The 20,322-nt window shown below is 46.1% G+C and overlaps 2 protein-coding genes across 2 annotated transcripts; one reads left to right on the plus strand and one right to left on the minus strand.

The window, feature by feature from the left end:
- Positions 1-2,078: 2,078 nt before the first annotated feature.
- On the plus strand, positions 2,079-4,128 carry fabp2 (fatty acid binding protein 2, intestinal). Its single transcript, XM_070982025.1, has 4 exons — positions 2,079-2,384; positions 2,982-3,154; positions 3,364-3,471; positions 3,917-4,128. The coding sequence occupies exons 1-4, from the start codon at positions 2,318-2,320 to the stop codon at positions 3,965-3,967; spliced, it is 399 nt and encodes a 132-aa protein (XP_070838126.1). The 5' UTR covers positions 2,079-2,317; the 3' UTR covers positions 3,968-4,128.
- A 1,878-nt stretch (positions 4,129-6,006) lies between these two features.
- Positions 6,007-20,017, minus strand: usp53b (ubiquitin specific peptidase 53b). Its single transcript, XM_070988426.1, has 16 exons — positions 19,830-20,017; positions 19,372-19,532; positions 18,496-18,588; positions 18,247-18,381; positions 17,775-17,888; positions 17,548-17,630; positions 16,332-16,437; positions 15,143-15,289; positions 14,737-14,886; positions 14,472-14,640; positions 11,797-11,919; positions 10,943-11,660; positions 10,440-10,501; positions 8,915-8,993; positions 7,963-8,789; positions 6,007-7,671 (listed from the first exon to the last, which is right to left on the minus strand). The coding sequence occupies exons 1-16, from the start codon at positions 19,921-19,923 to the stop codon at positions 7,595-7,597; spliced, it is 3,138 nt and encodes a 1,045-aa protein (XP_070844527.1). The 5' UTR covers positions 19,924-20,017; the 3' UTR covers positions 6,007-7,594.
- Between the last annotated feature and the right edge of the window lie 305 nt (positions 20,018-20,322).

The following is a 20,322-nucleotide window of genomic DNA, read 5'->3' on the forward strand; positions in this document are numbered from 1 at the left end:
CTGCATAATCATAGACTTTGTGGTTTATGATTAACCTTTATTTTCCAGTTTTATTGGGAACTATGCTGATTTTTTTCAGGAAGGTGTGTTTCACACCCAGGTGAAGTCAGCAGGTTAGTAAATAAAAATTAACTAGATTTTACCCAGTGCTTTAAAGTACTCAAAAACATCTTAAAATCAGTCTTTCAACTCACGCAACAAAATATGAAACATCCTGAAACAAATGAGTGTGATCTGATGGCGGCAGAGCATCTCAGCGGGTCAGGGCCTCCTTCAGGAGCCCCTCAGTGTTGGTAATGAGGGAGGTCCCCCATAAATGAGTGTAAAACAAATCCACAGAGAAAAGTTCAAGGTTCACAAATGTGTTTCTGATACAAATATTTCTTTTTGTAAGAAAATGCGTAATTGTAATAAAAATGACGAAGATAAGACTTTTATTGCACGTTGGGGAAATCAGTTGTGACAGCAGCAGAATAAAAAGAGGTTAAACACAACAAGCAGAAGAAAACAGACATTTAAAAAAGGTATGAAATGGAAATAAAAGTCAATTGAAGGCTGTTGAAGCTGCAGCACAGACCGCTTGTTATGTGTGAGCTTCACTGAACGGGGGTGTGTGTGGGATTTTTCATACTCCTCTGATGTGGCCCGATTCACAAACACCTTTTAAACAGAGAATTATCTGTAGACAATCAGATGGCTCCGTATGTGGATTTGTTTTACATTTATACACAATGGTATCGGTTTTGTCCACAGTGGAAAATGTATGTGTTCACAGTCATTTACAAATAAACCCAGAGGCTTGTCTGTGACTCCTTCTGTATTCATTCATTAACATAGACTGATCTCAGCCTGCTGTCACCTTCCTTTAACCCCAAATCCCTCACAAAGAAACCTTCATGGTTTGCCAAATGTTGGATTCACACAGTGTGACAGTCTTTCTGACTTCAGCACTGACTGAAAGTCACTGTGTTGACATGCCGGCCCTCCTTTCAAACGCCACCTTATTGATGTGCATGTTCTGTTACAGCTGTCACTGCGACACGGAGATAACACTGTCAGACATAATTGCGTTAAAGATTAGCTTCAGCAGGGTTTAATGAAGTCGGGCTGGAGCTCACCTGTTGGTCTCATTGCTGCAGGCGTCGTAGAATTGTCTTTTTGTGATAAGAAGCAGATTCACTGAGGGTGGGGTAAAGGTCAGGAAAAGCTAAATGAGATGAAAGTGACAAGGAGGAGCACTGACATGTCGTGCATGTTTTATTCACCCCTTTGTGAGACTGGCAAAAACATTGAGGAAATACTTTTTCTTTCTGCCGGTTCAGGAGGAATACTAACATTTCTAACAGTTTACAGGCAGTAAACTGTCTCTACATCAATCTGTTGTCCCACATCAACCTTAAATACAGATATAAAAACAGATTTTTAGATTAAAAAGAATTAAAATGGACTTTTCGGTGAGCGCAGAGAAAGTTTCCACCTTCAGCAGATGAAAGGTGTCAAACTCTGCTCACAGTAAATGTTTCCATTATTATACGTTAAGAATATTCTTTAAAACTCAAAAACACACACGTTTTACACCAGAGGGACCATAAAAGACGCAACGATCATCTGATCGCATCATCTCAGTGACAATGACTTCACTTCCAATATCAAAGGTCTCGCTTATCAACAATGGTCAGATCCAGGTCGAAGGTATCACTGCAGAGGCCTTATCAAGCCGACCGATTGACGCCATGTTTGCTCAAAGCGATTACATCTAATTACACTTATTACAGTAAAATGAGCACTAGATGACATTAGAGACACATTTAAAGCAGAGCCACAGGTGTACTGACATGTGCTTCAACAGGTCTGCGTATTTTATTTACTTATTTATTTATTTAGTGTCCCAGCTTGAGTCACAGCGACATTAAAAACACAATCATGTTTCAGTTTAAGCTGAAAAATATATTTAATTTAGCTTCTTTTTCTTCTGCATGCTCACTGCTTCCTGCGGCTGAGGACCACTGATGTGTTTAAACACCTGTGTAGTTATGACCGACGCCCATTGTAAACAGAAATACAGCTCTGAGAGGACATCAACCATTCTGACACCCAAATATTATAGTGGACAGTGTCATAAAGCAGGTTTATCGTGCGGCACAGCTCCGTCCAGCATTGCCCAATTGGCTGTGGAGCTTTGTGTGAGCTTTAAACGGCCACATCAGCGTTCAGATAGATGGCGAGATAAGAGAGTGAGAGCGGTTTAAAAGGAGAGGCAGACTCTGAGTGGGACACTCCTCGTTTCAGAGTCGTCCAGCTCACCCTCACAGCCACCATGACGTTCAACGGCACCTGGAAAGTCGATAGCAGCGAAAACTATGAGAAATTCATGGAACATATGGGTGAGTGATGACAAATATCTGATGAAAGGCTGCAGGCTGTGAGCATTTTCTGGATTATGTGGAATTGATGCATTGGTACAAAGTGTCTGTCATTATGATGCCTGCTCTCTGCAATGAGACGACAATATATAATGATATATATATATATATGATATAATGACCAGACGAAGTGCAGCAAGTCAGAGTGTCATATTTAATGTGGATGGTTGTTTCTAAGTCAGAATAAGTCAATAAATCAGGTATTTAGCAAACTGGTAGTCATGCAGATGTTTTATTTGATTAAATATGATAAATATAAAATAATAAACTATTTTATCAGTGTGCAATCATAACCTAAGTTATAATTTGAAAATATAAGTAATAATTGAAGGTATAAGTCTTAAATCTTAAACTTAAATGGGAGACTGAACCAGAAACTGGAGCGAAGGTCTCTCCTGAAACACATCATGACCTACAGGACGTGTTTGTGCTTTGACTTTTGCATCTACTCACCCTCTGCAGTGCACAAACAACGGAACGACCTGAGCATGAAAAGTGATTAAGTCCTGACAAACTTCCTGTGATTGTTCAACATGTTCCACGTGTGTCTGTTGACAGGAGTTAACGTGGTGAAGCGGAAGCTGGCCACTCACGACAACCTCAAGATAACCATCGAACAGACTGGAGACAAGTTTCACGTGAAGGAGAGCAGCACCTTCCGCACCCTGGAAATAGACTTCACCCTGGGGGTCAAATTCGACTACAGCCTTGCAGATGGAACAGACGTGTCGGTAAGCAGAGGTCACCTTTTCTCCTGTCACACCCTCTGATGACTCCAACTGACCCGTGCAGGAATGCTTTCAGCCACTTTAGACTTTGAACCTGTGAGCTGAAAGAATTCATTGGTTACCTAAGAAAAGCATGCACACTTGGAGGATCGACCTCTCTTTGCTGCACTAAGCCTGATTTCAACAAGTCAGCTTGATGCTTTGCTCTGCAGGGTGCATGGGAGCTGGAGGGGGACATGATGAAGGGCGTTTTCACCAGGAAGGACAACGGAAAGAACCTGACAACCACCAGAATCATCCAGGGAGATGAGCTCGTACAGGTACGGCGGAGGTCGTCAGATGAGATTTAGCTGAGAAACAACTTATTCTGAGCTGCTTCTGTGATATTCCAGCGGTGACATTCATTCGTCTCATGCATAATCTAGTAATCTAGTGCAGATTTTACTGTACTAGGTGTAATTGGATGTAATTGCTTTGAGCAAACACAGTGATACCTTTCACCTGAATCTGACCCTTGTTGATAAGCGAGACCTTTGATATTGGAAGTGAAGTCATTGTTTGTCATTGAGATCGGGTGATATGATCAGATGATCACTGTGTCTTTAACAGTCCCTCTGGTGTAAAACGTCTGGGTTTTCTTAACGTGTAATAACGGAAAATCTCATGTCTTTGGATAAAAGCGTCTGCCAAATGACAAACTGTAATTGTGACTGCATAACTTTGATGTTTATATATTAACTATCTGACGCCATCTTTCGCTAACAGAGCTACAGCTACGAAGGCGTGGACGCAAAGAGGATCTTCAAGAGGTCTTAGACCGGCCGGACCACCAGAGCTTCAAAGTGACATGTTTTACCTCCGGAATTTCAAACAGTATTGTGTTGAATTATCAGCCACTTAAACCTGTATAACCTTTGAAATGGGCTCGACTTGACGCCTGCACAGTCTATGAATGGATTTGAATATTTGCAGTAATAAAGCCGTTCTGAAACTTCTGTTTCTTTGTTTTCTGCTGATCGATGTGATCGCGGTCAGTTTGTGCGAAGTTAAAAAAAACACAGTGAAGTGACTAATTTAAGAGTGATACAATAATTTAAACTTTATTCAACAATGAATAAAAATAAATATATATTATCTACAAAAATATAAAGTGTAGACAGATTGTATGTTTCTTTAAATTGATCTGTTCTTACATAAGTCATGAAGCATTCACTGAAGCACCAACAACTCAGGTCAACAACGTCAGGCCCAGCCGGACCGCGCAGGTCCGAGCGAGGCCGACACGTCCGGCCGTCAGCAGGAGCCGTCAGAGAAACCAGCGACGTGATGTGGAAACTTTCCTTTTGTTCTCAGTGTTGATGTAATACAGTCAAATTAGGTTCCGTCCCCTCGTATATTTAGCACAGGAGAAAAGCTGTGGACCGATGCAATGCCAAACGTGACCTCGTGTGACACCGGATGAAAAGACCAAGCAGGCCTCAGATCAGGATGCAGGAGGAAAACCAAACATATCGCACAGCTCAAACACACACACACACACACACACACACACACACACACACACACACACACACACACACACACACACACACACACACACACACACACACACACACACACACACACACACACACACACACACAGGCGTGCATGCACATATAATGACCACTGCAATGACCAAAGACACCCCCCCCCCATTCCCCCATTGTGAGTTATTATTTGTCTGATGTGTTTTTTCCACCATAAATCCCAAAAATGACATCTTCCCCCTCATTTAAATTTCTAGATTCTGAGTAATTATTCTTCATTTCCAAAGTTTAACTGTTGGACACAAGGGGGGGGGAGTTGAACATTTCGCGCTCGTGGTCTCGCCGTGTGGCCTCTGAAAACCAAATTTTCAGTGAGCTCAGAGGAAGTTTCCACTTTGAGCAGACGGATGTGAAAACAGCCTTTTGGTGTCAAACTGTGCTCACTTAAATATTTTAGGTATTAGACATTAAGGTTCTTTCAGACTCAAGCTTTGCTGCCCAGGTGGGACACACCTGCTCTGAGAAGCACGGGCCAATCATAGCTGGATGCAGCCTGAGGCGCTCGCTTTGCTGCCAGCGGGTCTGATCCAAGTCCCTCCCCCTGCCACTCCCACACTCCCCCACACACACACACACACGCACACACACACACACACACACACAGGCGTGTCATCAGGTGTGTCACTGTTAGCATTGCATCTTCATCGTTTCGCATGCGCTCACCTCCGCTGAGGTTTCTCTCTCAGGAAACACTGAACATGTCAGAAGGCACTCTTGATACAACTGAAGACACAAAGTTCAGAATGGAAAACACAACGTGTGTGAAAACAACAGAGTTTTTAACCACGAAGAAAGGAAAGAGGAGGGCAAATACTGTCAATAAACGATGGAGCTGTCAATCACATACGACACCAGAAAAAAAACAAAACACTTTGCAGCTGAGGCAACATGAAGATAATCTGCTTAAACTCCAACCAGGCTTCATCGAACCCAACAGTTTAAAATAAAGTAGAAAATTTCTAATGACAACAGCACAATCAACACGTGTAAAGGCATCCTGATCTGGAACATCAGACTGCTCATTAAAGAACTTCTTCATCGCTCAGTTTCACTGCACGCCTTCCTCTTCTTCACTTCAAACAGTGTCAATAAATAAACCATGACAGATGCAAGCAGATGCTCGAGTTACGGGTTTAGGTGCGATTACATGAACCTCTAAACACAACACACGCACAAACGCACGAACTCAGTGGCTAAACGTGTGCGCTGAAAAGTCCGGACGAAGGTGACCGAGGCGGAGGACACGTACGAGCGGCAGGACGTTCAGGAGCAGACTCGGCTTCTAGTGAGCACAAAAGAAAAACGACGTGGACGCTGTGGCTTTCAGGCGCCCTCGGGAATGTCGGACGAACAGAATAGAAACCTTAAAAACACCAAAGTCTGCTTTTAAAGTGATCAGAAAGTAATTTTAGTGAATGCATAGTCTGTCTCGGACAGTCGGCTGTTTTCGTTTGCATCGTTTGTCGATATTTACACTGGATGCATCATGAAAAGTACGTCAACATTCACGTGTTAAAAAAGTTTCCAAATCAACTGTAGATACAAACGGCTATTTAATGAACTGATTTATGACATTTAGGTAAAATCCAATAGAGTTTCTGTTTTTGGACTCACGGTCCAGTATCATCATGCTCATGCTGATGCTGCACACACAGCTAGTAAGACTTTGTAAAGGCCACATGCAGGTTTCAGAACATCAGTCCTATGAACAAGAATAATTGTTGTACGGTCAGTATCAGATAGGCATTAATTATATTCATTATATTGGCATCGTTATGAAAATACCTGCAAATACAGACCTGTTGAAATCTGTCTACTTTAAAAGGAAGACTGAAAAAATACAATTTGACATCACTGTGAATTACAAAAAAGGATTACAAGAACCAGCACGATCCAAGGTGGAACACACGAGGCGACGCGGTCGAACAGCATAAAACGACCCTCTGAACGGGCTGAGGCCCCCCCCCCCCCGACAACATGCCCCCGCCCACAACACCTGACCAGAGCGGGCACGCACACCCACACCGCATGAACTCTGATTCTCTGTGAAAATCAAGTGGTTTTTTGTGGATTAACACAAATCTTTATCAACAGGTTTGTACAGCCAGCGAGGGGGCCAGCAGGGGGGACAGGGGCCTCAGCCGTTCAGTCACATAAATGTCGTAAAATAAGTGAAAAATGAGAAAGAAATCAGTAACTGAATATACGGAAGTGTTGCAACACCTGCTCCCTGGTGACCTAAAGCCCTCAATGTGCATAAAGTCAGTGAGCTGCCGGGTGTTACTCCTCTGACAGGAAGTACCTTCAGTGGTTTATTTCGGTGTGACATCATGATCTCATAAGGTACCTTTAATTCATCCCTTCATGTCAGCGGCCTGCGTTCTGTCCTGCTTTTGTCTTCGTAGTTCCTGCACAGACCACAGTGGGACCAGTCTGACTGTGGCTCGTCTCAACTTCCTGCCTTCTCCTTTCAGCATGTTCTAACTCCTGTGACACTTCAGCAGAACGACTGCGGATTAAAAAGAAAAAAAAAAACTTGACATAAGGTGATAAAAAGAATAATAAAACTCTTTGTGCAAACTGAAAACAGTCCAGATTTTGGAGAAAACCAAATCTGTTTGCAGCAACACTGCGGGACGGCGGAAGACGGGACAGTCGGTGTGATGGTTTCTAATCCGTCAAACAGCACGAGACAGCGTTTAGAAAAAGCTTTTACTTAAGTGACGAGCTTGCATAAATATATTCCGCTCAGTCGGAGAAATCAGGCTTCAGGACAGGCTTCATTCTGTAAACTCTTTGGCATCCAGTCAGAACTCTGCTGTCGTCCATGTAAACAAACGTCACCGAGCGGCACTCATAAAAACCCTCGCTCATCCAGTCCTTTGGCTGTCACTGGGTTCCATTTTGCAGTGGGTTTATTGCTATTATGGCCTGCAAAGAAACAAATAGAAAAATCTCGTTTTAATGATGTTTTTTGTGTTTACATTTACACGACATCAAAGAAAACACAGTGATACTGTCATGTTGTCTGTCTGAATGTGTACTTTTCTACTGTTGTTGATCTATGTGCTGACATAATGGCTTCTGTTTAGCAGCGCATTGACTCCCGACAGCTCAGCGAGCTTCACTGCGCTGAGGCGGAGCTCGGCTGAAGCACCTGCAGCGCTGCCGTCTACGCTCAGCCCTCCGTGCCGGTGTGTGGGCGTGCTGGGGGGGGCTTACTTGTTTCAGGTCTGGCTTTTGGCACGTCTTGTGAGTATGTGTCGGTGGGGTTTATGTGGCTGGCGTCTCTGCGCTCAGTCACCACCACGGCCCGCGGCGCCGTGGCAGAGAGGACGAGAGGCCTCTGGTTGTGGTACTTGAGACGGTACGTTTCCGTCATGCAGTTGTCCACGTTGAAGTACGTCGTCAGGGAAACCTCTTGAGCTGCCTGTTCCACTCTGCATCCGCTCAGTCTTTCCTCGCTGTCGCACGACGACGGCGTGCTTCTCTCTGGGTCGGAACCCGACTTGGAGCTCGCGTCTGAGAAGGTTCTGAGGCCCGACATGTCCGGCTTCCTGTGAGGACTGACGTAGGATGCGGACGAAAGACGAGGACTTGACGGAAAGGGTTCTTGAAGCATCCTCGGACGGAACGTGGCGTGGCTCGTTTCGCCCTGGTGCGGGGGGATCCGCTGGGCGGGTCGAAGGTGGGGCGACCCCGCCGCGCCCGGCTGACGCTGGCTGTTGGGTTGCGGTGGCTCTGCGGTCACGGCGCCTGGAGGGTGGTACGGCGCGGTCACGTGAGGACACGGGGCCTCTGAGGCGGCGGCATCGCTGCTGCTGGAGCGGTAGGCGTTTTCTCTTTCTTCGGGCTCAGACAGAGCGAGGTCGTCGGAGCTGTTCCACTCTGAGCTGCTGGTTTTGGTGATGAGCCTCAGAGCTGAACCTTCTCCACCGAGCCCTCTGCAGGTCGAGAGCTCCGGCTGCTCGCCCTGCCTGCTGTCTGAGCCGGCGCCGTCCCTCTCTGCTTTTCTGGAGCTACTAGACGAGCTGTACTTTGATTTCCGTCTACAAGACAGAAGCGTTACAGAGAACGTGGACAACATCATTAAGTATGACGGGAATCCCATTTATGAGTCCTTATATGTACAAATTAGAACAAGTTACAGGTGATTTCCAGTTTAGGCCTCTACCTCGAACTTGGACTGCACTTTAGATGTGAATGTGAAACTTGGTCATGGTTCTTTCCCTGAGGTTTGGGTTGATGTTTACCTATAAAACATAAAACAAAGATGATGAAAAGATAGAGACGGAAACGATGCGCTGCAAAAAAAAAAGGAAAACCTAAAAATACAAACAGCAGTCAAAAGGTCACAGATTTTTATCTTCTGATAAAATTAGAACCTGGAAATCTTCTAAACGATGTCAGAAGATAAAAATCAAGAATACGACAAACAAGAAAACATTTGGCATCAAAAGAAGTGGAAGCAGGAAGACGATTAGAGCGCTGAGGTTCGTGAGCTGAAAGCAGAATCCTGAGAATCAAGTCAGAATTCTGCTGAATCGCAGGTTTTAGACTTTAATCTCATAATTCAGATTTATTTTTCTCTGAATTCTGAGATTAACTTCGGAGCTCAAGACTTTTTTTCCACTTAGCCTCTAATCTTCTTCTGTAATTATGAACCAGGTACGGATGAACACGCGTACGACAAAGCCAAATCAATGAAAAGTCGAGACGAAGCGCAGACAGAATCATGTGCGGGTGACTGAAGCTCATGTCCTCAGGACAGCAGGGGGCAGCAGAGCGCTCGTCTCACTGGACGGCCTCACAGCTGGATGAGCCAGTCTGCACGTTTCCTCCACAAGAGGCAGCCTGCTGCTGAATTCCTTCCCTCTTAAAAATAGATGTGTCATTCTTTCTTTCCGCCCTGCAGAGGTCCATGCAAGGATACGAGCTTCACTGTCGGGTGGAAACACTGAGCAGAGGCGCACGAAGCCTCCATAAAGAGCCGAAGTCCTGCGTGAAACACAGATATTCATGACAATGCCAGCAGCCGTGTCCAGCTGTGCTTTCCCAATGAGCTTTGTGGGATTATCGTCAGATTAATGTCTGTGCGTGGTTGACCGGGTGAAGAGGTTAAAGAAACCAGCCCGAGCTCAGAAACGCACCAATCAGTCACTAATCAATCTTCAATTACACCCACGTTATCAGAGACCACTCCCACACCGTTTACACAACAGTTACACTGACAGAAATACAGAAAGACAAACAGAAAGAAAGAAAGAAAGAAAGAAAGAAAGAAAGAAAGAAAGAAAGAAAGAAAGAAAGAAAGAAAGAAAGAAAGAAAGGCGTCATCCTTTGGAAAGGTCGGCCCTCTGACAGCACCTTACATGAAGCAAAAGGTAAAAATCTCTTCTGCTCTTAAAGATGAGATCAACACTCGACAGTGTACATATCTACACATCCGATCCTCTGGGGGACCACATTCTTCTTCTTCTTCTCTGTAAATCTTTTCCCTGGAGTCTCAGATCAGCTGTGAGGTGTTTTGTGTGTCTGAAGTGGCCTTGATGTGGACTTGTTGCGTCAGGTTTTTATACGTGAAATGCACTAAACTTCTTACACTATAAAGACTCATAAATCAAACAGCTCTTTCAGATTATTCCACCAACATTTATTTCATTCTTTTCCAGCAGAAACTTTAAAATGTTGAAACTTACCGTTGTGTGGTGGCGAAGACGAGATGCTTGATTTGGCTTCGCCTCCTTTTTGGTGCAGCTGACTGAAAATAAAAGACCACAGTGAGTCCAAGCTTGTTTTCAAACAAACAAACAAACAATCAAACTGACGTTGATGTTCTTTTGACGCACTGGGTAAACAAAGCAAAGCATCATGGGAAAAATAAATCTGATTTGTGCCATTTGCTGTTAAAAGTTTGATGGTTTGAAAGACTTTGGTTGAATTTGATATCTGAATCTGATAAATATACGAGGGTGTGTAGAAACCCTTCATGCGAGCAGCAGCTGCTGGCTTCCGTCTTCTTTCAGTCACATTTAAATTAATGTTGTGCATTAATGACGATTTACAGCTGTAAGAAGCTACTAATACGTCCTGATTTAATAAGCAGTAACACCTCTGACATCGATGGATTATTGGTGTATGCTTCCGTATTTCATGTGAAGTTCAGAAAAACTGGACCATGGACCGTGGAGTTGTGTCTTACCTCTGCAGCTGAGCCTCGGGGGTCGACCTCTGGTCTTTAACAGCGAAGCCGTCGACGCCCGGTGAGTCTGGATTGGTGGAGCCACTGCTGAGTCTGTCGCTGCTCTCGTAGCCGGACTCCGTCCTCTGAATGGTCCAGGTGTCGCTGCGCAGCAGCGTCTTGGGGCCTCCCTTGAGCCTGCCGCCCCTCTGCTGATTGGCCCTGCTCTCAGACTCCACGGAGCTGTGGCTCTCCGTCTCGTGTCTCTGCTCGTCCTCGTAAATCGTCATCAAGCACTTCTGCTTGCGTTCTTCTCTGGTTCGTAAGTATTCGCGCTCCCGACTTTGCTCGCCGTGCGCTCTCTCCTGGAATGACGGCTTGCTGTGTCGCGGGCTGTCGTGTTGCTGTTGACGGCGCTGCTCCAGTTCGTTCAGCACTGTGTCCACGTTTAACACCTCCCGAATGGGTCTCCAGGTGGACTTGGCTTTATTGCGGCTCCCTTCGCCCCCGCCCTTTTCCCACTGCTCCTGGCAGCTCTCCGGGTCGTAGCGAGTGGGGGACATGTTGTTCCTCCGGCTGTGCCCCCCACCCTGCGTACCAAAGGACTGTCCACGTGGCTCCTGAGACCCTCTGCTGGAGTGGGCTGACGACCTGTCGGTGCGTGGATAAGTCTTTGACTTCTGGTCTGCGGGAGGCCTCAGCCCGTTCTCTGGAGATGAAGATCTTGCATGAGTCATCTCTGCAGAGAGAGAACACGGATCGTCAGCAGAACCACTTAAACATGACACACAGAGGTTTCCTCCACCGGCCTTCCCTGCAGGTCTCTGTGTTATCAGGGCTTGGTTTGTGGCTGCGACGCAGACACGGTGCTCTACCTTTGTGTTGTGATGGGTCCGTTTTCCGATGCCCTCGATCCTTTTTGGACGCTTCGCTCGGCCTCTGCAGGTTCTCCATGAAAGGCTCCTGGAACTTGTTGGGGCTGCCAAGGGGAAGTTTCACTGAGGAACACAGATATTGAAATGGCAGATGAGTGGCTGCTCTGCAATGTAGAAAATTGCTCTTTAAACTCGTGATTTATTGTCTGGCTCTCCTTTAAGCTCCTCTGACTGCTGCCATCAGTGAGGCTAACAGTAGATAATTGTTATTCTGCCTTTAGTGGGTATGGACAGACAGTTCGGGTGTGACGTGACGGTTGCGTCAGGACATTTCAGCAGGTGCAGCCTGTCATTCAAACGAGGTCGACCTGAGCTGTTAGAGCGTGTGTGATAGTCCTGCATCGCTCACAGAGTCACGCCGTGTTGTAGACCAGAGCTTTTTTCAGCTCTCTGACAATGAAAGCTGCCCAGGCGGGTCATTTCTGACTCTGCTGCCAACAGAACAGGAGACCAAACTAAACAAAAAGAAATCTGACCAATGAGCTGAAGCCAGCACGTCATCAGCAATGTTAAAATAAACTACAGCTGCCACGTTTGCCAGCCCCGCGCTGTGTTTCTTTGCCTCTGAAGCAAGCAGGTCACTGTGAGAACCAGAGCCGCCGCGAACCGCCGACATCTGCCTGCAAATCCACACAATCAGCCAACAGCTGCACCGTCGCCCACATCCACCTCTCAGCTCTGTTTTATTCAGTTAGCATCAGACTTCAGGAAGGTGTTCAGTGTTTCTGTGAAGGTCTGCAGTAAAACACAGGAACCCGCCGCATGCTGGATGTCAGAGCGGCGTCAGTGAGCTGGAGTATTATGGGTTTCCATATCTGTTCATGTAGCCTAATGCTGACATTTAAGTAGTTCCACTGAAACAGATACTAGATTTAGAAGAAAAGCACCTTACACAACTGCCAAGTAATTAACTAACGCACACTTCATCAGTTAGACCGAGACTGTCGGGCTTAGTAACGCAGTATCACACTGCAGGGCAGCTGTCTTTGTACCACTAAGTACTGCAAGCCAGTAAACAAAACAGATACCAGGAAGTAATGCACAGAGTACATATGATAAATGAAAAAAAATCAATTACTTACACATATTTTCACAAAAACAAGAGTCCAGTCTCATGCCAGACAAAGTGTCTGAGCGCCAGTCTAAAGCAAAACAGTCCATCAGAGCAGGCGAGGCGCCACGGCCAAAAAAAACCCAGGCAGATAAATTAATGGAGGCAAACGTCGGAAATGTCGAGGGGAGGAGTGAGAACTGTGGAGCAGGAGCATGAGAGCGCTTGGCCACAGGAGCAGGGATTAGGGAGGGAGGCGTGGGTGGTAATCTGCGTGCAACAGAGGCATCATCCTCACGTCAAGTTCAAGCCAGCACACAGGGCAGGACAATCTTTGTGCCGGCGGTTTAACGGCGCTCTCGCAATCCCAACGCACACCACAACTGTAATTCGCAGAGAGGAATCGCTGCTGCTGGACGTAATGTCATTGTTCAGGGTTTATTTCAGTGATACTTCCAGTCACTGTTGAAGGAAATTAAATGTTCGACAGACTGAAACTGATCTGATCCCATCGTGACTGATCGTTATTAGCAAACACACGACGCTGCAGCTTCCTGAAACATCGTCTTCAGTTCTGCTGTCAACTAACCTCCACACCTGAACTCACCGCACGCAACCCAAAAAACAAGGTCCGGACGCTGAACGCAGCCACCTACAGACAAACTGACATCCTTCATCCAGTCATGTGTTGACAAAGTGGTGACCCTCGCTCCATCCTCTGTGATCGACTGAGTCTTTCCAGGATGCCCCTTTCATACCCAATCATGATCCTCTCACCTGTTACCAATGAGCCTGTTTACCTGTGGAATGATCCAAACAGGTGTTTTTGGAGCATCTTTCCCAGCCTGGGAAACGTGTCGCTGCATCAGATTCACAATAAGCAGTTTATCAGTTTGTACCTGAGCAGACTGAATGAAGGTGGAAAGGATCTGAACATCACTGCACTCTGCTGGTGTTTCTCTTCTCCCTCTGCTCATACATCCTTCAGTCAGTTGGCCCATGTGACTCGTGCGTACAAGACTAACTTCAACGCTTTCACATGAACACATTGTGTCCATTAAACAAAGACTGTCCTGATTTTAAGTCCCACTTTTGACACAGTTTGCGTTACAGTCACAAAGTCTGATCCTGTTTGTGCTGAAGTTTACTCGAGTGTTTCAAATACTGAGACAGTGAAGTAAAGCACACGTTCGATGCACCTCAAATGTTTTCAGCAGCTGCATGATAACTATTTTGTTGGTCATTTGAGGTAACCTGGATCAGGTCATCATCATAATCCCGTGTGTGGTTTCTGAGCACGTTCAGCTGAAGGCTGCTGCTTCCACTCGGCTCACTGCAGGTTTAATACTCGCTGCTCGATTACTGAGGTAACGTGTGTCTGCAGGTGGAGACACGAGACTTTTGCACCTGACAAAAGCTTTAATGAAAACGGGCATTACCTCCAAAATAAATGAGCAAACAAACATGAGGTAAAAATACGATGTGACTGATGATCACACAGTTTCTGCTCGTCTTCTGAAGGCATGACACACACACACACACGCACACTGGCAGGTCGCCTTACCTGCCGCGTCACCGTTCACCTGGGCTTTGTACCGAGGACACATGGTGGTTTGTCTCGGTGCGTCCTCATTGGACACTGGAGATCCTTCAGGATTGGTGTAAAACAAGAGAAGAGGCTGAAAATGTCCCCTGATGCATTTGGAGGCAACATCTTTCCATTTGGATCCGATCTGCAGAAAGCAAAGAGCGACGTGAGAGCATGAAGCACAGAAGCAGGTAGCAGACTTGGAGCAGGGATCAGGCGGATTAATGTCAGAGATCCTAACCTCCTTTACAGTAGCATCATCGAAAAACATCCATTTTGAAGATTTGGTGTGATAGGCGAAGGCCGAGTAATGTTTACTGGAAAAGCAGATCATCCCCACCAGATGCAGCTCGCTGCGTTTGGCGTTTTCATCAGTGACACGGTTGAAAAGCTGGAAGAGAGCAAAGCGAGACGAGTTTGATCTGCACATGTTGCTCTTTGGCAGAAGCTAAATCCTACCAAAATAAGATCTACCCGTGAATCTGAATGTGATGCCAGCCACACGGCAGAAAGGCTGGGACAAGAGGATGTTTGGCGCCGTGCTGCAGCGCTCAGTGAGCGTCAGGGCGTCTCATTGTAACGCTCCGGTCGTCTCTACAGAAAGGCGAAAACACGTTTGTGTTTGCGAGGCTCGCCGCAGCTCTTACCCCACAGAGGTTCAGGCGTGGGCCGAGAGAGCGAATGACATCGTCCGTGAGGTCAGACTGCTCAGCGTCCCAAACGAAGCCGATGGTGACGATCTCCGGACAGTTCATGAGGACTCGGCGGATCTTGATACTCTGACCACAGTCGCTCTGCAAAACATGAAGCTCCATGACGATCGTCAGACTGCATGACGTTAGACAGCATGACGTTAGACTGCATGACGTTAGCTTCTGCTGTTTTGTTTTTTAAGGGACTGCGTGTGTATTTTAGGAACAAATGAGGATTTCAGAACTTTACAACAACTCAGAGAGAGTTTTATCTGCAAACTGAGCGTCTGTGTTTGACATGTGCAGTAACAGAACAGGAGACACTTCAATGAGCAGCTAGCTTAGCATTTCTCTCTCAGTAAACAACTGGATGAAAACCCGTCAAACTCTGATGCGTTTGTTAGCTATAATAATGTTAATAAAGTTTATTCATGCAGCCTTTTCCAATATTACAATGAGCTTTACAAACAGTAAACCCCACATGATAAAAATCTGAATGTGTTTCGTATTTAACTTGATAAATGTGTTAAAAACACGACTGTGTTGCTGCTGGAAGGTGCGTTTTGGTGGCGTTGGGTAATTTTTCCTCTGCTATGGTCGACTAAACACCGGCCGGACTCCCTGCTGAGTACAAAGAGACAAAATCTTTTCTTTTCAGTCTGAGAAATAAATACAGAGCAGAAAGCTCTGCCGTCACGTTTCGTCCCATCTTAATGAGCACAGGTGCAGAGGAGCCGGGCGGCGTGTATGATCTGCACATCCTGGAGCCCGGCGAAGGGAACGGAGCTCTCAGCTTTACCAAAGCGAAGCACACCGAAGAGGAAGACAGTACCAGCAAATCCAGATGAGGGGACAACAGTGGACATGCCCTCACTGCTATTTATATCCTCACACTAGTCTGCCACCGTCTCCTTCAGGCAGAGTCACAGCACAGAGCGGGAGTCCGCTTTCTGTCCGTTTCACGGGAAAAACCGACCGTTCAGCTGAATTATTCATTCAAATCTGAGCGTAGCCAATCAGAATCAGGCTGAAGTCACTGATGTTCGGACAAAACGGCAGGATGGAGGAGAGAACTGAGCCAGAAACGTCTCATTTTTGAGAAAAAACCTCACATTGAAGCGGACAGTGACGGTAAATGACGTACCGGGCAGCTCCGGAGGTCACCTGTGTTGTTTGCCGCCTGCAGCAGTTCTCCAAACATGTCCGACCTGAGCCGCTCGTTCTTCCCCAGCATGCGATCGACCTGTTGGCTGAGAGTCAAACACAGGCCGTGAGCATCGCAGAGGGTTGGACTCTTATTCTCTATTTCACGACGTATTCCATCAGCACAGCCTTGTGCGTTTGATGCAGAACGTGATCGCAGACATGAACTGTTTCATCAATACGAAATGTTTTAAATCAGGATGAACAGCTGCTCAATTTAATGCAACCCAACCCCAATTCCATTATATGTTTATGAAAAAGGTGGTGGTTGTGGTGGTTTTGTACTGGATTACATTGAAGTGACGAGTTTCTATTTTTCATATTAACTGAAAACAAGTAAAATCTCAATAATAAACATACAGTTAAATTAATATATTACTGACAGTGACAATCAAGATTTGTGTTGTCGTATTGAGCTCAGTTTATCCTGCAGGTAAACCTGATGTCACAGGCCTCTGAGTTCACATCAAACCCTTTTTACTAATGTTATTTAATATGTAGATTTGGTACAAATTCAACATTTAACAATATTTCTAACATTCAGCTCAGTTCAAAGCGCAGAGCTGTGCGTAAAAACGAATGAAGGTGTTCCTGCTACTTTTCACAGTGTGCAGATTATCCACAGAAGTGAAGCGAGCACGCGTGGACAGAAACGAGGGCTCAGAGTTTATCTTCAAATCATGAGAAGAGTTTGACTGAACAAGAATTCAGCATCATCAAGATGTTTAAATGGAGACTGATGATGATGAAGATCCACTGGGTGTTTAGGAGGCAACTGAATTAAATCCATAAGATCCAGCAGTCACTGATGGTGACGTGTGATTCGACATTTTCACCACAGACACGTTTTTTTATGTTGTTCTGTTGATTAGGAACCAAAAAGATCTGCTTCCTTCGTCACGTTTCAGACTCTGAGCGCTCGTATGGTTTGTAGCTCGACAGAAACGCTGAAAACAAAATGTTAATAAATCAATATTTATAGATTTCAGAGACTGGAGCTGCGGCTGCTAAAGGACAGGAAGGAGATTGAAAAACATTGCAATCAAATAATTTTCTAGTAACCTTATTTAATACTTTGACATTTAAATCAGGATTAGCACTCTGGCCTGATTTTTGGATCCCGTTTTTAAAGCCATGGCAGGAAATCAAGCACTCACCATAAAGCGGTGGTTGAGACATAATGTACGAGCTCTGTGAACGGGTGAGGGTCCGAAGACGCTCCGCAGCAGCGACACACAAACTGCAGAAGAAGAGCTGCATTTAGTTTCCTGTGCAGACGTCTGCGTCCACGCATCAACTCTTTCCTGTCATCGCTCTGACACACTTCACATGAGGACAACAGCGCTGCAGTCTCCAGCATGGCTGAGCACACAGGTGGAGTTACCTGCTCGTAAAGCATCATTGCAAACTTCTGGTGGGTGATGCAGGACTTGGATGAACAAGCGTCGGTCGCGGCGTCTGAAACGATGTGCAGATGAATCCGCTCCAGGATGTTTTCCTGACGCACGACAAACAAGAGCAGACGCAGACGACAGTGAATACATGAAAACACATTCAAAGAGCAGAAAACTGAAGAATAAACCTGCAAAATACAGATTTCTCTCATGAATCATTAACGTCTGTGCCGTCACACCACAGCTAAAAATATTCCATTTGAATTTAAAATATATAAAGCACCATGAGTTACATAAAAAAACATGAACAGCTGCACAAATTAAGTTTTTTCTGATCCGGACGAGACAAAAGACAAATCAGTCCACTCAGTCCTAACAGGATGCTTAAAGCAGGTGATGTGTCAAAGCCAGGACAGTCCATCATAGCTGTGGACAGACTGTGGACGTTCGGTGTGGACGTACGAAGCACTCGGCGGCATCGTCCATGAGGCCGAGCTGGAAGCGCTGCTCGTCCTTAAAGGTTTCAGCCAGAGCGTTTCGCAGGCTGTCGGAGGGCAGCACTCGCTCTCTGCTCTGCTGGAACTGGCTGAAAATACTCTGAGGAAGAAAAACAACGAGGTCTTCGTCACCAGACGGACAGTTACTGTATCACACGTGACCATCACGGCTGCCGAAAGCGTCGGCAGGTCGAGCTTTAAGTGTCACACGAACCTTCAAAGCGCAGAAAATGCAGCCATCGCCGAGACAGAAGTGACCTGAGAGCTGCCTCAAACTTCTCCTGAAAATGTCGAGCTGCCAAAGCACCTGCGAAGGTCGAACAACGCACATTCACCAAAAACGCCGACCTGGACGGGAAGCAGCTTCATTTCGCTGATTTTAAAATGAAGAGACACATCGAAGAAACAAGTGTTTGGACATTAACACTGAATTAAAGCTTTGCTGAACACTCTGCACAGCTCTTTCTCATTTTCAGCTTTCTTTTGGTTTGTCCATGTGAGCGTCTGACTCTCAGCCAATCAGATCTGCGTATAAGCTCGGCAACTCGCATGGCATGCTCTAAAAAGACAAAATTAGTCTGAAAACATCTTTTAATCAACCATCGTGATCATTCCTCCACCTAAAAAAAGCACCATTATGCTGTATTTAGAACGTCTGCACAGCTCTGTCCCTTCCTGTCGGACGGCCTCTTTGAACTGAGGCCGCTCTCACTGAAGGCACCAGACTCCTTTAAGAAAACAGTCGTTTTAGCTCGCAGGACTCAGGAGCTGCTGGCCTCCTGCCGCCCTGACAGGCAGAGCAGCAGCTCCTGCGTTCAGCGAGCTAAAACGACTGTTTTCTTAAAGGAGTCTGGCGGCAGAGTTTCCAGGAAGGCCTGTCTGACGGCAGGACAAAGCAGACATTACACTGAGATTTATCTTCTTAGTTGAGCCTTTGGGCTGCTGCCCTCATCCCCAGCGGTACATCAGGGTCTATTTCTGCTCTCTAGTGGTCAGAAATGTCTTTACTCAGCTTTACGGTTAAAGAATGAGGAGGGGAACTGTTGTTCGTTCGAGCACAGGGACATATTTGGTGTTTTTCGGCTCTCACCTGGACGGCGCTGTTCAGGAAGCAGCTGTTTTGGCCGGGCTCGTTCAGCAGGCCTTTGGTGAGCGCCAGAGACAGCATGCTTCCAGGCTGGTAGGATTTCTTCAGGCCTCCTCCGGGTTTCTTAAACATCTTCACCCAGGCCATGGAGTTAGAGCCTGCAACTGATACACAGAGCCTCCAGTTCTGACCGCGTGTCAGCAAGCAGTTTACACCCCGAGCGTTCAGAGCGACAGATCAGAGTATGTTTCACAGTCATTTCAACAGAAAGATGTCCCCCCTCCTGTAAATCTCACTGCATTTTCATTTAAAATCTACGTTTCTATACTGATTCAGAATGTGATTATCACTGCATGGTGTACTGAACAACACTGCATGAAAACTGAGTTCATCCTGCTCTCATTACATCACTAATCCAAATGACTGATTTGGTTTGGCGCCACATGAATCACGCCGTCTACCTTCTCCAGAGTTGGGGGGAGACTTGCTGCGGCTGGACATGCTGGGAGGTGGGAGCTGGTGCGTCGGTCTGGCCATGGGCTCCGTCCATTTCATCCCCACGCGCCTCCGGAGCGGTGGGTCGAAGGCATGGTCAGGATCAGCCGCAGGGCAGCCTCAGCCATGCGCTGCTGGACATCGAACAGCAACTGGACGGATCTGAGGACGGACGGACGGAAGACGAGAGGTAAACCCGAAATGTTCCACAGGGCGGCGAGCTCGACCGAGCAGGAGATAATTCATTCTGAGAAACACATGCAAACGCAAAACCTGCAAAGCTTTTCCTCATCAAACTAAACACATGTGAAAAGATGTGGACTTTGAATCAGCTGATTCAAGAACATTCAACAACATCTCAGCTGTTTCAGGCTTTTACACAGTTTACAGGACGAGCTGATCCACTCAGAGTCTGAAAACACTGAACTCTGATCAAACTCGTGACGTGCAGGCCAACAG

The sequence above is a fragment of the Chaetodon trifascialis genome, chromosome 2 (genome assembly GCF_039877785.1).
Source record: "Chaetodon trifascialis isolate fChaTrf1 chromosome 2, fChaTrf1.hap1, whole genome shotgun sequence".
In the NCBI taxonomy this organism is placed as follows: domain Eukaryota; kingdom Metazoa; phylum Chordata; class Actinopteri; order Chaetodontiformes; family Chaetodontidae; genus Chaetodon; species Chaetodon trifascialis.

Bases quoted from the DNA above. Each gene is read 5' to 3' on its own strand.
- fabp2 (XM_070982025.1), top strand. From the start codon at position 2,318: ATGACGTTCAACGGCACCTGGAAAGTCGATAGCAGCGAAAACTATGAG. The intron at 3,155-3,363 runs GTAAGCAGAGGT...TTTGCTCTGCAG, and splicing joins CAGATGGAACAGACGTGTCG to GGTGCATGGGAGCTGGAGGG. The intron at 3,472-3,916 runs GTACGGCGGAGG...TTTCGCTAACAG, and splicing joins AGGGAGATGAGCTCGTACAG to AGCTACAGCTACGAAGGCGT.
- usp53b (XM_070988426.1), bottom strand. From the start codon at position 19,923: ATGAAATGGACGGAGCCCATGGCCAGACCGACGCACCAGCTCCCACCT. The intron at 14,887-15,142 runs GTAAGAGCTGCG...GCTCTCTTCCAG, and splicing joins CACGCCTGAACCTCTGTGGG to CTTTTCAACCGTGTCACTGA. The intron at 10,502-10,942 runs GTAAGACACAAC...TTTTATTTTCAG, and splicing joins CCCGAGGCTCAGCTGCAGAG to TCAGCTGCACCAAAAAGGAG.